Source organism: Epargyreus clarus, unplaced genomic scaffold, assembly GCF_041222505.1.
Source record: "Epargyreus clarus isolate Ecla_fem2 unplaced genomic scaffold, WU_Ecla_fem_2.2 ptg000003l, whole genome shotgun sequence".
NCBI lineage: Eukaryota > Metazoa > Arthropoda > Insecta > Lepidoptera > Hesperiidae > Epargyreus > Epargyreus clarus.
In genome coordinates, this window is record NW_027332211.1 from 3478207 (window position 1) to 3493129 (window position 14923).

At 34.4% G+C, this 14923-nt stretch overlaps 1 protein-coding gene across 2 annotated transcripts in view; it reads right to left on the reverse strand.

Moving 5' to 3' along the window:
• Nucleotides 1-14923, reverse strand: part of bib (MIP channel family protein big brain) — a 100034-nt gene that overhangs the window by 83790 nt on the left and 1321 nt on the right. For both annotated transcript variants that reach the window (XM_073083718.1, XM_073083712.1), the window contains exon 2: nucleotides 10891-11017. In XM_073083718.1, coding sequence (XP_072939819.1) covers nucleotides 10891-11017 — 127 coding nt within the window. The remainder of the gene's footprint in view (nucleotides 1-10890; nucleotides 11018-14923) is intronic.

Here is a 14923-nt window from a genome sequence, read left to right on the forward strand (position 1 = left end):
TTAGAAATCGGGGATATTTCTCTTTCTAGAAAGCATATGATAAAAAGTCTTCGCTAATTTATAATGTTATTAAAAATGTTAACTTGTAGAGCCAATTACCAAGAATGTAATGTAACAGTTAACTAATTATATTTTTTGACGTCTGCATCCTCTTAACTAAAGTTCTTTCTGGTTTCTCTGGACTATTTAATGCAAACTTTCAGTTACGTGTATCATTTAGAAATCTTATTATTCGTATAATATAATAATACAATCTAAAGCAACAAAAATCAATTTATGTGACGTCAGAATAATCTCGGTTATGAAAACATATTCGTAATTCACACGTTACAATCTATAATCTGTATGTATATTCCTTGATCCGCGTGACATTCCCGCGAAATTCTACCAATAAACACAAAGGAACCATCGATCAATGTCGTTTTTATATTAATGATGTATTACGTAAACGTATTCAGCCAATACTTTCTCTGAAAATTTGCATACAAAGTAGGATATGGACGTTGTTATTAGGTATATACAAGCGCCAAACAGTAAACTGAATATAACACAAATCGGTGTTCTATAAAATTTTACAAACCAATAAAATTAAAATAAGAAAATACTTTGTTTCTGTAAGAAATTTGATTTAAATGGGATTAACGACTAAAGTAAAACAATAAGGAGTAATCAATTCAGAGCAGATTACTGATGAATTTAAATGATTTGTTTTAATAATCACTAAGAGCGTAAAATCCGTGCGGAGTCCCTACATATTACATTAAAATATATAATGTCTTACAAAAGTAGCATATTGTCTACAAACTTAAAACCGGCAATATCCTTTCTGTTCCGTTCCCCAAAAGCATGAAAAAGTGGAGCAAATTAAAAATTCCTTCTCTCTTGCATTTTAGTACCTTGCTATAAAGTCTATTTTACATTACCGGGTGCATTAACTCTGTAAAGGATGATCTACACGTGCGCACGCAACCTGCACGTGCGTCGTGCATCGCGCACCATCTGCCGGGTTCACTGCACCGGGTATCAGACCCTTAAGTCGACGAAAGGATCACGACACCAATATTGATTTACGTTGAAATTACGATATCAGTATGAACTTGTTTATAATATCTTGTAACTTGCTTATGAAACAAGCGTGTAAAACATTTTCCAGATAAATTATAAACCAACCCAAGGGCTGGCACAGAATATAACCCTACCATTGTATGAGAAAAGTAGGAGAAACTTCTCAAACATCTCGTAACATGTAGTTTAAATTCTATGTCTACATATTTTCTCAGATGGGAACCAAATATTGAATTGTTCGCATAGTAGGCCAAAAGCTACTAAAACAACAATTTATAGTGAAAGAATAAAGTGCTAACACTTTATTATTCTTTATACATCACTTTCGTCATGATCAGTATGTTCAATCCATTGCTTCCCACTTCTGGCTATCTCATCTCACAGTAAGAATAGGGAACATTAGTTTACATACGAGTACCTTTGAAATTTTTTGTAGAAATCTCTACGGCATTAAGATTTCCATATGACAATATTTCTAAATATTCAATTCAAATAAATTCAAAGGTGCCTGATATTTGAATCAGAGAACTACAAACATAGAGTCCATCTAGACTATTTTTCCATGCAGTAAGACTAAGTAGTAACTGACAAGATGTATATTTCACAACGGATTTACGTAACCGCAGTGGCCTTATTGTTACTGCTACTATTTGAACATTCCAGGTTATCCCAAAGGAGTCAAATGGGCGTGTAACGATGTAGAGATTCTATTAGGTTAGAGCGTCTGAAAGGAAACATACTCTAGAACATGGATGAATTTTACATGAGCTAGGCAGGTACATACTTGATTTACTATTCGCTTTTTTTTAATATTTACGTAGTGAATTTTATGCAATTTTATTTACCTGCATTTTAATGTCTTACATATTTACATATTTAGCCTATATGTATATTAAATATATTTTTATCCCAGACGCTTTTGAAATAATTTTTGATTTAAAGACAAATGCCTACATTATTCGTATATAATCTTTGATAAGTAATCTATGTTTACAACATATAACTCTATTAATTTCAGAAAGTTTTTCGTTATTGTGAGCAATTATGAGCTTTCAAATAACTTTATTATTACTACTGAATTATATTGCCTACAACAGAAAGCTCTACTATTTTCAAATCACATGCTTCCTAACTTTATGCGCAAACCTTCAGCGACTCTACATCCGCTGTCCGTAATACAATATCTTCTGGGTTTGTTATTCCTCACGGGCCATGCAATATAGCCCCCGGCGGGTATCATCATTTCCATGAGAGTAACTCCCCTTTGTTCTAAAGCAGTGCGCAAGTAACATAAGCTTGAGCTTCAACAAAGTTGATAGCATAACTATAATATAAGCCTATATGAGTACATAGAATAGTTTGAAATAATATTTTTGATTCTGGTTTCAATATTTTCATATTTTCTATTTGTGAGTATTCTTCTTATATACAAACTGTTACTATGTAAAAAGTAAACGTATTTATGTTTACGTATATATTTCTATTCTATTAAATACTTAAGATAATAAAAAACAACGTTTCAGAAATACACCAAATCTATGAATGGATCAATGCTTTTTCTTCACGTACTGTTGTCTGCATTATAATTCTTTTATTTTAAATTCACCTCAAAGTAAAACAGCAGCCCTCACAAACATACGAGTAAGTAACACTAAACGTGATAAAAACGTGACAAAAATGAGTGACATGTAAATTAACTCGTATAAATAAAAATCTGAAAAAGCGATGAGATATTACGTACGATCGGTAGACACAGCCTCCTTATCTAAATCGATCATCATTTGTCACCCGGAGACAGACAGGGAACGATACTTTCATCAAGGCGTCGAAAAGATAACGAAAGTTCAATTTAATTGTTTGATTAATATTATTTTGTAAGATTATGGTACGAATGAGGTTTGTTGTTGAAAATGGTAAGACTAACATAACTTGTAAGCGTTTTAAAATTGAAGTAATTCATGCTTTGTGAACTTGTGATGTTGTAAATCTACACTAATATTATAATGAGGAAAACTTGTTTGTTTGGTTGTAATGAATAGGCTCAAAAACTACTGAACCAATTTCAAAAATTCTTTCACCATTCGAAAGCTACATTATCCACGAGTAACATAGGCTATATTTTATATGAAATATATCTGATAAATTGATTTTGAGGCGGTACAGCTAGTGAAAAATAAAGTATGCTATAATTTATTAGTACAAAGTGTGAACCAAAGTTATTCTGTACTACAAGTAGGTTAAATTATGCTCGAGGCCTACTTCGATACGGTACTCTTCTAGTCTTCTAATTAATCAAATTATTATGTAACGTATGTTACCTACATGTGTCACATACTGCTACTTTCTAGTATATTTTTACGAAAGAATTTGTTACGTATTTCAATACGCCTCAAAAACTGTACAGTAAAATATAACTTGATAAAATTAATATATACAAAAAGAATTCGTAGTTACCAGGTATCCCGATGGATTTTTATTCACAATCGCATTGTAATTTTTCACCACTCAAATTGTGCCGCCCTGAATAACTCAGTTCCGAATGAAAGCGGCATTTCGGAGAACACCATAGCAATTATTACTTAACAGGATCGCAACGGAACGTGATCCACGAAATGGAAAATAAAACCTTATTTTTATCATATTTTTTATTCATGGAATGGCATGACATATATTATCAAAAATGGGTTTAAATATCAATTTAAAAAGACAGAGAATTGTTAAGCAAAGACAAGAACAAGCCCTCTACTAACAATTCCTCTACTAACATTGACAATAAATCAACTAAAAACATAATATTGCTTTCTTTTAAACTAAAACTTGCTTGACCCAAAAAGTACGTCATGTATTATTGCTTATACACTAATATTATTTGCTTCGACTATTTGTTGAAACAGTTGAAAGTAGTCAAGTGCGTGTTCCGAATGAGATTGGGCACTTCAGAGACTCTACCTGCCCGTTTACTTAACTGTCCCTGAGAGCCAATTGTACACACCTTTTTTATTTTAGTTATAGAGATGCGGTAAAAAAGAAAATTAAATTATTAAATACAGGTTTGTAACTAAAATAGATTTAAGGGTTTATACACGCACCCTTTATGGTTACAAATATCTTAGTAACAAAACCTGTGTTAATATACAACACAGTATAAATAGTAGTATTTTGAAGGTGGTAGAACCCTTTGTGGTTCGACTCCGGCGGTACCACCGCCACACCTATTTCTACCTAATAACAGCAGTGTTAGGCGCTGCTGTGTTCCGGTTTGAAGGGTATGGTAAGGGAGACAGACATTTCCGAGGCGTTCCAGCTTAGTTCTCAGGGTTAGCGGCGCATTTGTGGCCTACCTCAGGTAGGAATATCTAATCCTATCTGGGGTTAATTACAGATGTCCATGGGCGGCAGTACCCACTTACCATCAGGTGGACTGTATGCTCGTCTGCTACTCCTGTATTATAAAAAAAAAACTAAAGAGCGAAGGAAAACAAAAAATGCGCTTTTAATTATACGCACGCCCGCAGCATACAGTATTAAGCTCGTAATAATTGTCTGTTTTGCATAATATTATGCTTTAATAAACCAATTTTAATTTCAGCACAAATATTCCTATTTTAAAGTAAAATACGGAAACAAACAGGAAACAGCGCGGCTCATTTCGCTATTTGCGAACTTTGTTGGCACACATTATTGCGCAACAACACTGGCTACGCAACAAAGCTAAGAATAAAATATTTTGAAATTGGAATCCTTTATACCATTTTTATTTTCTTTTGGTATAACAGAACACTTTCATATTAGCGATACGTTGCGGTCGAATTCTCGAATCAGTGGTTCGAACCATCGAACACGTTAGCCGCTTCGCTGTCACATTACTACGTGTCAACGCAACGTTAGCGGTAAAAATAAAATATTTGAAATTGGAATCTTCGTTTTCGGATGTATTATTGTTCTGTGACGAAAATAACATTTTCGATTGGTGCAAAACTCCGAATCAGTGGCTTATAACAATGAACATTTCAGCCCTACAATTAAGAGATGTCTAATATTGTCTAATCAATAAAAGTTACAAAAAGAATCAATGTGTATGTGTAAGACGATTCTTACTATATTAATTTGGTACATTCATTGTAGTTTGTAATAAATTTCTATAAAGTTATTCTTTGCCAAAAATTGCCTAACGTTTTGTATTTTATGTTATCAAGATTATCGCTTGATTGCTTCCTAGTTATTTCGTAGCAATAAGATAAAATATAATATATTGTACGTAATACGTTGACGCAAAATTGTTAAGTCGCGTGAAAAACATTTTTGTTGAAATAATATTATGAGGCCAGAGTTGAGATAAAATGAGGGCTATTGAGCGTGTGGTGAGACAGATTAAAGATGCTTATAAACAGTGACTACTTAACACCAGATGGTCACCATGATCGTATGCAACGTATTTTACTTATCTTATATGTATTTTCCAATTATTTAATTATAGTATTATTTTAATTAATTATTTTGTGTTATATTCATGGTGTGTTATTTTTATAATAATAAGTGCCAATTTATATAGTCATTAGCTGTCGGGGTTATACGATTGTGTGCATTAGCATAAAAAAAGAAAAAGAATGCACTTGACGCTATAAATTTTACGCGGGAATAATAAAAGTTGTAAATTGGGCCAAGAAAATAGTTTGGTATTAATATGTAGTAATGATGTAGTATTGTATCTACCTTTATTCCTCATTAGTAAATAACACAAGCCATTATCGGTATAACATATCCTGCGGTACTAAATCAAAATAAATGCCACACAATGAATAATGAAGCGAGGTATTTAATTTCCGGATACATGTTTAAAACAATTATATTGCATGCACTTAACATTTAATGAATAACCTCAACTGTTTCATTATTCAACCATTTTGGAATGTGTTTCGGTCAATTTGTCATTTTTGTATTATAAATATAAATTTTAAACAACATTTTAATTTGCAATTAAAAGATCTAACAGGATCACTTAGTATGCATTGCAAACTATACTGTAAAAACATAGATTAGTAAAGATTACTCACTCCTAACAAGAAAATGTACCCAGTTTTGAGAATTGAAATAGTTGCGTAAAAAAGTTTTGCCACGTCTTTGTGCTAATATGTCCCTAAACTATTTGAAATAATTATTTATTTATTATGTAAATTACGCAGTATTAGTTATTTATTCGTAATTTTTTCTAAATACGTTTTTATTTGTCAAGAATTCAAAAAAAGAACTTACTAATAAGCCGTTTGTGGCTTCATGCAATTTCAAGGCGGCGAAGTATCTTTACTAATCTATGTGTAAAAAGTACTATAACTACAAATTATCTAACAATCATTCCTGCTCAAAATAACATCCCAGGCTCTTCTGTACCACATCCGCAACAACAACAGAAAATGTAATTAATTACACTTGGTAGGTATTGCGAACAAATAAATCTACTTAAGCCAAGCTTAAGCTTATTTATTGGAGTCACAATAATTCACAGTGTGCTTCAATTAACCGACAACTGTTTAACTGAAAATGTACTTTATTACATAAACTTCCGAATGAGTCTTTATAAAAGCAATGTCAGAAATATACTGCGAATTAAATACTACACTATTATGTAAATAAAGCAATGGTTGACGTCCATTCTTTTTCGAATTATGAACGCATTAGAAATTAATAATTTACCACTTGCTTTAATGATAAGGAAAACGTCGTGACGACCACGCAACACGCCTTAGAGTTCATATAAAATAAAAGATGTCAAAAGACTTGTACTGGGCTGGAGTGGATGACTATGTCCTACGCCTTTTCTGAGGAAAGAGTGGGGCAGTAATTTGCTGCCGAATGCACTGTGAGATTTTGTCGCAAATATTACTTTAAAAGAAAGTATTGTAAAAATAATAAATTCTATTATTGAAAATATGATTTTATTACCTCCAGGATAATAGCCATTATTATTAAGTTTGACCAAAGCTATAAAAAGTATAATAAAGGAGGTAAACAAGCAACGGTTGAAAAGGCGAGGTAACATCTCATTATAACGGATTTGGGCTGATCCCGAGGGATTTCTTATTATACGGGGATCGGAACGTAAACCGTTATTTTTGTTTTTTACCTGCGCGAAAACTTTAAGTAGAGATTAGCTGGCTTAACTTGGCTTTATGACGAAGGAAAACAATCAGATATGTATAATAAATCAAAATTTTGACTTGATTGAAATATGTCGCAGATTTCTTAAGAAAAATGCGGAGTATCTAATTTATCTATATGGTACGTGCAGGCCCGATGGCCTGATAGGCACCGTATAGGCTTCGTTTAAATAAAACGTCAGTTGGTTAAAAATACCAATGAAAGCGTTTTTAAATCGAGAACATAGCCGTGCAAACCCGATGCAATTTTACAAAATCAGAGAATAGCCAGCTGTCGATGGACAATTATCGATTTTCTCCCAACAAAAAAGCGAAAGGGTTACTTAGTATCGATTTTGCTTTCAACCCATGTCTATCCAAGGAAAGCTGTCCTTGAATAGACTTATACGTAACATAACAATCCTGTTTATCTGTAAATGCACAATTATATCGGTACTAGTTAACGTTTTCATACATATTTGGATTTTTCACACGCCTTTTAATGTAGCGGCAAACAGCAGATGGACTGACAAAACAGGTATTGCGAGTGTAACTCGCGCATAACCTGTTCTTGTTCAGAAATCTCCATAATTTCTCTAGATAGCCAAGTAAAGATGATCTATGCCAAGTATGCCCATAAATTTAGTCGAATCGAAGTCACTCAAGAATTTGATGCTTGACATGAATGTATAGGACCAATATCGACAAACATGACAGAATATCAGATAACGGTGAAATGTTTATTTTTGATGTTATGTGGAAGTAAATAATGGCTATCAACGAATGTCACTTTCTGATGAGTAAACGTGTTTATCCGAGTTCTGGATTTTTTTGGGTTTCCTCTGTGATTTGATGACGCTCGGGCTTCAACCGATATAACAGTCGGGCATGTGACACTCGGATATGTGACATTTGGGATTGCCTTGATAAATATTCGAGAAAAAAAGAATTATTACATCTCGGCTTACAAAATCCTACGTATTACGAATACGCCGTAGACATACTCTTACTCTTACGATGAGTAAACGTGTTTATCCGAGTTCTGGATTTTTTTGGGTTTCCTCTGTGATTTGATGACGCTCGGGCTTCAACCGATATAACAGTCGGGCATGTGACACTCGGACATGTGACATTTGGGATTGCCTTGATAAATATTCGAGAAAAAAAGAATTATTACATCTCGGCTTACAAAATCCTACGTATTACGAATACGCCGTAGACATACTCTTACACTAATTTTACTTCAAATAAAATTTAAACTCATTTGCATCAATTTGTCATATCGCCAGATATGAACGAAAATTCATAAAATGACTCAAGCTGGCAATTTAAAAAATCAGAAACGTAACAAATATAGAAATATTACATGAACATTAAGTTCATACACTTTGTTTCACATCATTCACTCATTCGTTCGTTTCGCGATATACATTTAATTTCGTTTATGTCACTCACTTGTCTCTTTTGTAACGTATGTATGCTTGGTGTTCAACGGCGTGTTATATATTACATTTTTTTGCTTAACTTGCCATATTTTTATACTAGGTAAGTAGGTACTCGTATTTATCAATGAGTAAGTAGGTATATTTAGGCGTAATCGTGGAAGTCCATTTTGAAATTATAAATGTTAACGTGTCTACATATTATATTAAACAGCTGTAGGTACCTTTCTTTTTTTTCTTTTCGTGGGGGAAACCTTCAAAAGGTACGACGACGTGGGAGCGATGACGGGTTATGTAGGATTTGTACCGCACTAAAACCCCCCCAGTGGCCGTCCTCAGCGCTTTTTAGAGAACTCCGAGATCTCCGACGGAACACAACCAGTCCTCCAAGCGCGATGCCCGGATCGGGCTCTGCCCTGGGGGAGAGTTCGCTCCTCCCACAACATCTGGTGATTACGACGGCATGCGACCATACATACCGCCGTCCTTCCCGGGGTAGCATACTGGATGTTTAGAGCTCCCACTCTTGCCGCCCGCAACCCCGGAAGCCCCCTTTTAGTCGCCTCTTACGACAGGCAGGGGATACCGTAGCCCTATTCTAGTCCGGGAACTACAGGGACAAAACAGCTATGTATGTACCTAGATATTTATTTAAAGTTTTTTGTTAGGCATTCGAAATTTGTCATGCTAATTTAAGTAAAATAATTAAAACTTAGACGAAATTTCAGTTTAATAAATACAGTTCCGTAAACAGACGATTACTTTTTTTGGTAGAATTTATCGTACGTGTCTTTTGGGACAACTAAATGTTATGAAATCTTCAGAACAGTCGTTTATATCGACGACAATAAGAGGAGGAAACAGATTCAACCCAATGGCCATACAAACGCCATGTGATACTCATTTATAAAACATTGTTTGTTACTTTTTCCTTTTTCCTGGCAGAGAACAGTTTGGGATTCTATTTGTCTTTGACCTTCGCAAAGTTGCTAACTAAATTTATTAAATAACAAAAGAGAATTATGAACAATGTGTAGTTATTTGTACACTTTATTATGTACCATTGTTGCTAGATTCTTGTTAACATTTGAAGCTTAACAACAATGTGTAGTATTAGCTAACTGCACATTTGCTTTTGTACTTGCTTAATCCGTGAGTATATTTACGTAAAGAGTTTCTCAAACGCAACAAGAAGTTTTAAGTTCTTAAAAACATAATCGCCTCTTCCACCTACGTGCAACATGTGGCATGAACTTCAACGCTAAGACACGGGCTCCACAAAAAAGATAAAAGAAAGAAAGAGAAAAATACTCTTCAGCGAAAATAATAGATTGGCGACTCTACGGATGTAACACATTGTTACAGGTGATGATGAATATTTGCCATTACGATATGATGTGACCTGTCTGTTTTATTATTGGACATTTTAATAGAAGAATAGATATACTTACTTTTCAATACAGTATTGATAGAGTAACTTTTCTGTAGTAAGAAGATCTTAAGATTTCAAACTTAAGACTTAAAAATGCTTAATAAGTGTAACTGTTAACCAATGCATTTATTCTGTAGTTGAAGAAAGTTTCATCGCCAAAAACCTTATTTGAGTACACTAACCTTATTTGATACACGTTTGTTAATATAATTCGTATGTTTATGACATCTTCGAGAAATGTCAGTCGCACCTGGAGGCAGGGGAATACAATGCTTATTATTCGAGTAGAATAGACAAGTTGACGTGTATACTTGTGCCGGCTTATAAATTCTACTTATTCACTGAAATTCGGCTGCTAGTTTAGTTTAAATAGCGTTCCCAAACTTCGAAGTCTGAGGTTAAAAATGAAATTATTCTTACAATACATGCTATTTATTACATTATTAAGGAAATCACAATTATTTTTAATCGAAAAATAAACCGTAAGGTACTATGTTACCGACTAGTGCAGTAGGTACTAAGACTTTAAAAAACTTAAAATAGTATCAAGTTTTAATTTGTCTCAGTTGGACTTACGTAGACGATTTTGGGGAAACTCAAGCCCTTTAGTCTAAGCCCTTGTTGTACTTACTGCCTATCTTTCCCATTGCGTATCTGCTTGGCGTGTTTTTGGCATAAGTAGAAATAATTAAAAAATAGTATTTCGGTGTAGAAACGTGCAAATGAAAATTACTTGGTAAAAAACTAACAAATATTATGAAGTCATATACAGACATTTGCAGGATTTGTATAAATACCTTTATAATTTTTCACTTACCCGTATATAGCAGCGGCGCCGGCGATGGCCCCGCCGCACTGCGCCGCGACGTAGAGCGCCGCACGCAGCGGCGACACCCGCCGCCGCACGCACAGCGCCGCCGACACCGCCGGGTTCACATGTGCACCTGTGACAACAGTCCGCATTAATGCCATAGACCACATTCAAACTGATGCTCACCAGAATTTAGCAGAAAGACCCTATCGCAAGACGCATCTAACAAGTTTTTGACCCTTACAGCGAGCTTTCTAGTCTTTAACAGACGAGCACGCAGTCAACCTAAAAGAGGATACTGCCATTCATTGACCTCTGTCATGGACATCAACCCCTGGCAGGATTAGATTCCTACCTGAGGTCGGCCACAGATGCGCCGCTACCCCTGAGAACTAAGCTGGAACGCCTCGGAGAAGTATGTCCTTATCCATACCTTTCAAACCAAAACACAGCAGCGCTTAACACTACTGATATTAGGTTGAAATTGGTGTGCCTGTGGTGCGCCCGGAGTCGAACCACAAAGGGTTCTAACACCTTCAATATACAAAGATAGTCTCAAACTTGGGGGTTACTTATTAGACATGCTTTCAAAATGTATATAAGGAAAAATCGTATTCGTTAATTTTGTAACATCGATCGGCATTGAACTAATATACTAAGTACCTAGTAAGTTACAATGGGAAAGAAATTCCTTGTATTATACAATAGCTATTCTCAACTGCGATTTGTGACAAAAAAATCGGTACCTGCGCTACGCCCCCGCGAGATAAATATAATAGGAGCCGTCAATGCTCCCCCTCGATTACGTTTCACAATAACAGGTAACAGCACCCATTACATTGAGGCCGACGTTCAGAATAGCAAATTCCAGACGGATGAAATCTTAGTTCGGCCGCAATAAACCAACCGTGACAAGAATTTGTCGGGTAACAATATCAAGAGAATTTTATTAAAGAAAGAGCTTCATTCTCCTCGGTGGTAATAAATCTTCGCTTAAACGCCAGAATTCTTATAAGTACAAGAATTTATTCCCGTAATTTGTAAGCAACTCGCGTAAATTACCATTTATTGGCAATAATTGGCAGCTGGATAACTGAAAAGTGTTTTAATATTCCACATTTTACACCACGGTTATTATGGAGAACAATAGAGGTTTTTAATTATCAAGCTAAGGTCAATGTCGCCGCCCCCGCGTTCCAGACCTCTGTTAATGTGAGCGCTCCTCGTTCAAATAATGAACAATGAAATGAAACAGAGCTCATTAGCATCGTATGTACATACGGTGCCACATGAATAATATGCTCTACATAAAACTAAACAGCACTGTTTTAGCTGCAAATGCATAAAGCTTAAAAATTATAGTGGTAGAATCTTTAGTGGTTCGCGTCAGGTGGTACGACCGAGGCATGCCATCACAGAGGTAGCAACGCACATGGGTTTGGCTTCAGGTAAGACTTGTATCCTATTTGTAGTTCACTACAGATAGCCATGGAAGACAGTAGTAGTGGTGGTGGCATAAAGAGGCGGATTGCATACTCGTTTTCTACTTTAAATTCATAAAAAAAGTACTAAAAGACAGGGTAAGTGCTAATGCAGGGAGAGCGCTCTATGTCCAGGTTAATAAAAGGAAGCGAAACTTGGTGGCAAAAGAATTCCAACCGTGTTTATAACAATGGTGAGCTACATTTATTTACTATTCAAATGCAGAGAATATCATATTTTCACCTTAATAATTGCCTCGATAGAATGAAGGTTAATAAACATACTTCATAAACGTGTTAACTTGAAGTCATTAAACGAACCACACAATCGCTAGCACACTGCTTAAATAATAGTTATTATATAACTACTGCTGCTACGAACGAGCTTCAAAGCTTATTTGTTACCTCTTATTTAATTGAAGTATATTATTGTACAAAACACAAAACTAAACATGTGTTAACCGTCGACAATAACAGTCCACAATGCAATATATTTGTGTGTGCTCCCCTTAAAACAATCTGCATTTTGTAAGTTAAGGAAAATGAGGTCGTTATTTATAGTTAACGGTTATTTTGGTATAGTGCTTCATTCGCTAAAATTGAAACGACCTAGATAAGTTTAAATGTCATGCCACATTCAAATATAGAAATGTTGGAAACGGATTGCATATGCAGGCATCGATTGACACTCCCAGACCGATCTTAAAATAGGGATGTCCAGCCATTAATGAAATTAGGGCAGTGAGAGCCCGCGGGTGAATTTAAAGATTTATCGCCAACTCGCGAACATTAATAGTGCCGACAATTAGGGCGGCGGCACACTTATAGCGTATGTATTATTAGCTTACCATCAAAAAAATGTTTTTCAAGTATTTATATCTGTCATTTAATTTTTTTAAACTTCAACCAAAGCGTAATATAAATCTAAATATACATCACAGTTAGTTAATGGCATTATTATTAGATGGATTACTTTTATTGGTCAAATTATAAACATTATAATTATAAACATTATAATTTAAAAAAATATGAATAGAAAACAACAAGAGCCAGCATGTATCCATTCTTGATTATATTAAAATTACAGAAGTGAAAGTGATTACCCTTATACGTTCGAGAGCTTTTACAAATGAACACTGACAATATTTTTCCTACATGATCTTTATTCCTTTTAGCACACAGACACACATGTGTATGCACCCTAATATTTATTAGTATATTTAACACATGATTATCCGTGTGTATATTCCCTTACCATCCCACGAACATTAAGCAAATAGAGAATTAGTGGTCGATTGTAGAGAAGAGGCGTTCAGTTACGCGTATTGTCGTCATGGCATAATTTAAAACTTCATTGTTCCGTGAGATGATAGCCGCTCCAGTTATGACGGGTTAAAGGGTGAAGGGCGGACAGGAACACGTGTTAGGGCCTAAGGGTGGCACAGTGAAATTGTAACCTTAATAAATTTTAATAATTATAAAGAAATATGAAAGTACTTATTCAAATAAGTACTTTAGACTTATTATAATACTTACACTTTTAAGTGTATTTATAATCATATTAGTAATTGTAGAGACATCATATATATTTGTGACGTAACAGGTTTTGTTTTTGTATTTTCAGATCTTATCCATCGATACCAAAACATTCGATCGATCGATTCTGATCGATACTAAATTTCATTATTTTGAATTTTAATACATGGTTATACACATAAACACATAAGAACAGTGGCATTTATGTTATTATGAGCATCGAATGCTTTGTAATTTTTTTAAATAATATTACAATATATAGCAAGAATATAAAAGATATATAAGCTTTTGTCCTTTACTAAATTGGAAATTGTTTATTACTTCCAAATAGGAAATATTCTACTTAATGCCACATTACTGAAATGAAAGCAATGTATTTAATAAACTGTTGAGTTCGTTGAAATTGCGCGCTGGCCATTCAACTGAACTGTGGTTGTAATTCTGTGTTCACATTTTGCCATAAAATTAATATTTCACTTCATGGAGTGCATTGATTAAGCACTGGATTATTTTATTATGTAATTTATTTCCTCTAATAAAGAAAACGGCCATTCGTAATTGTACGAAGTCATCATGATATACAAAAAAATATCTAGTTCCTTCAAAGTGATAATAGATAATTTCTTTTATTTTCCTATGCAATGTTATCTTAAAGGTTACTGACCTATGGAAACTGATTGAAATAATGCTCCTAAGCGCTCTACATTCGATAGTCTGGTGGACACTTGCTACTATAAGATAAGTTTTACTGCTAGCTTCGATTTATATTATGTTAATGTTTGTGTTTATTTATATTATGTTAGTGAATATTTAGTTTATGTTTATCGTTGCTTAAGTACATCCACCAGCCACATGTTACCGTCCTAATTGGGAAATTTTCACCACGTCTATTCATCAACATCTTTCTTATACATAGGTATATGGATTTTTTCACCTGTCCAGGGTTACAAACATTCTCCGTGGACTCGACATCTGTTAACTCAGCTTTACGGACATTCATAATAAACATGTGTTTAATTAAC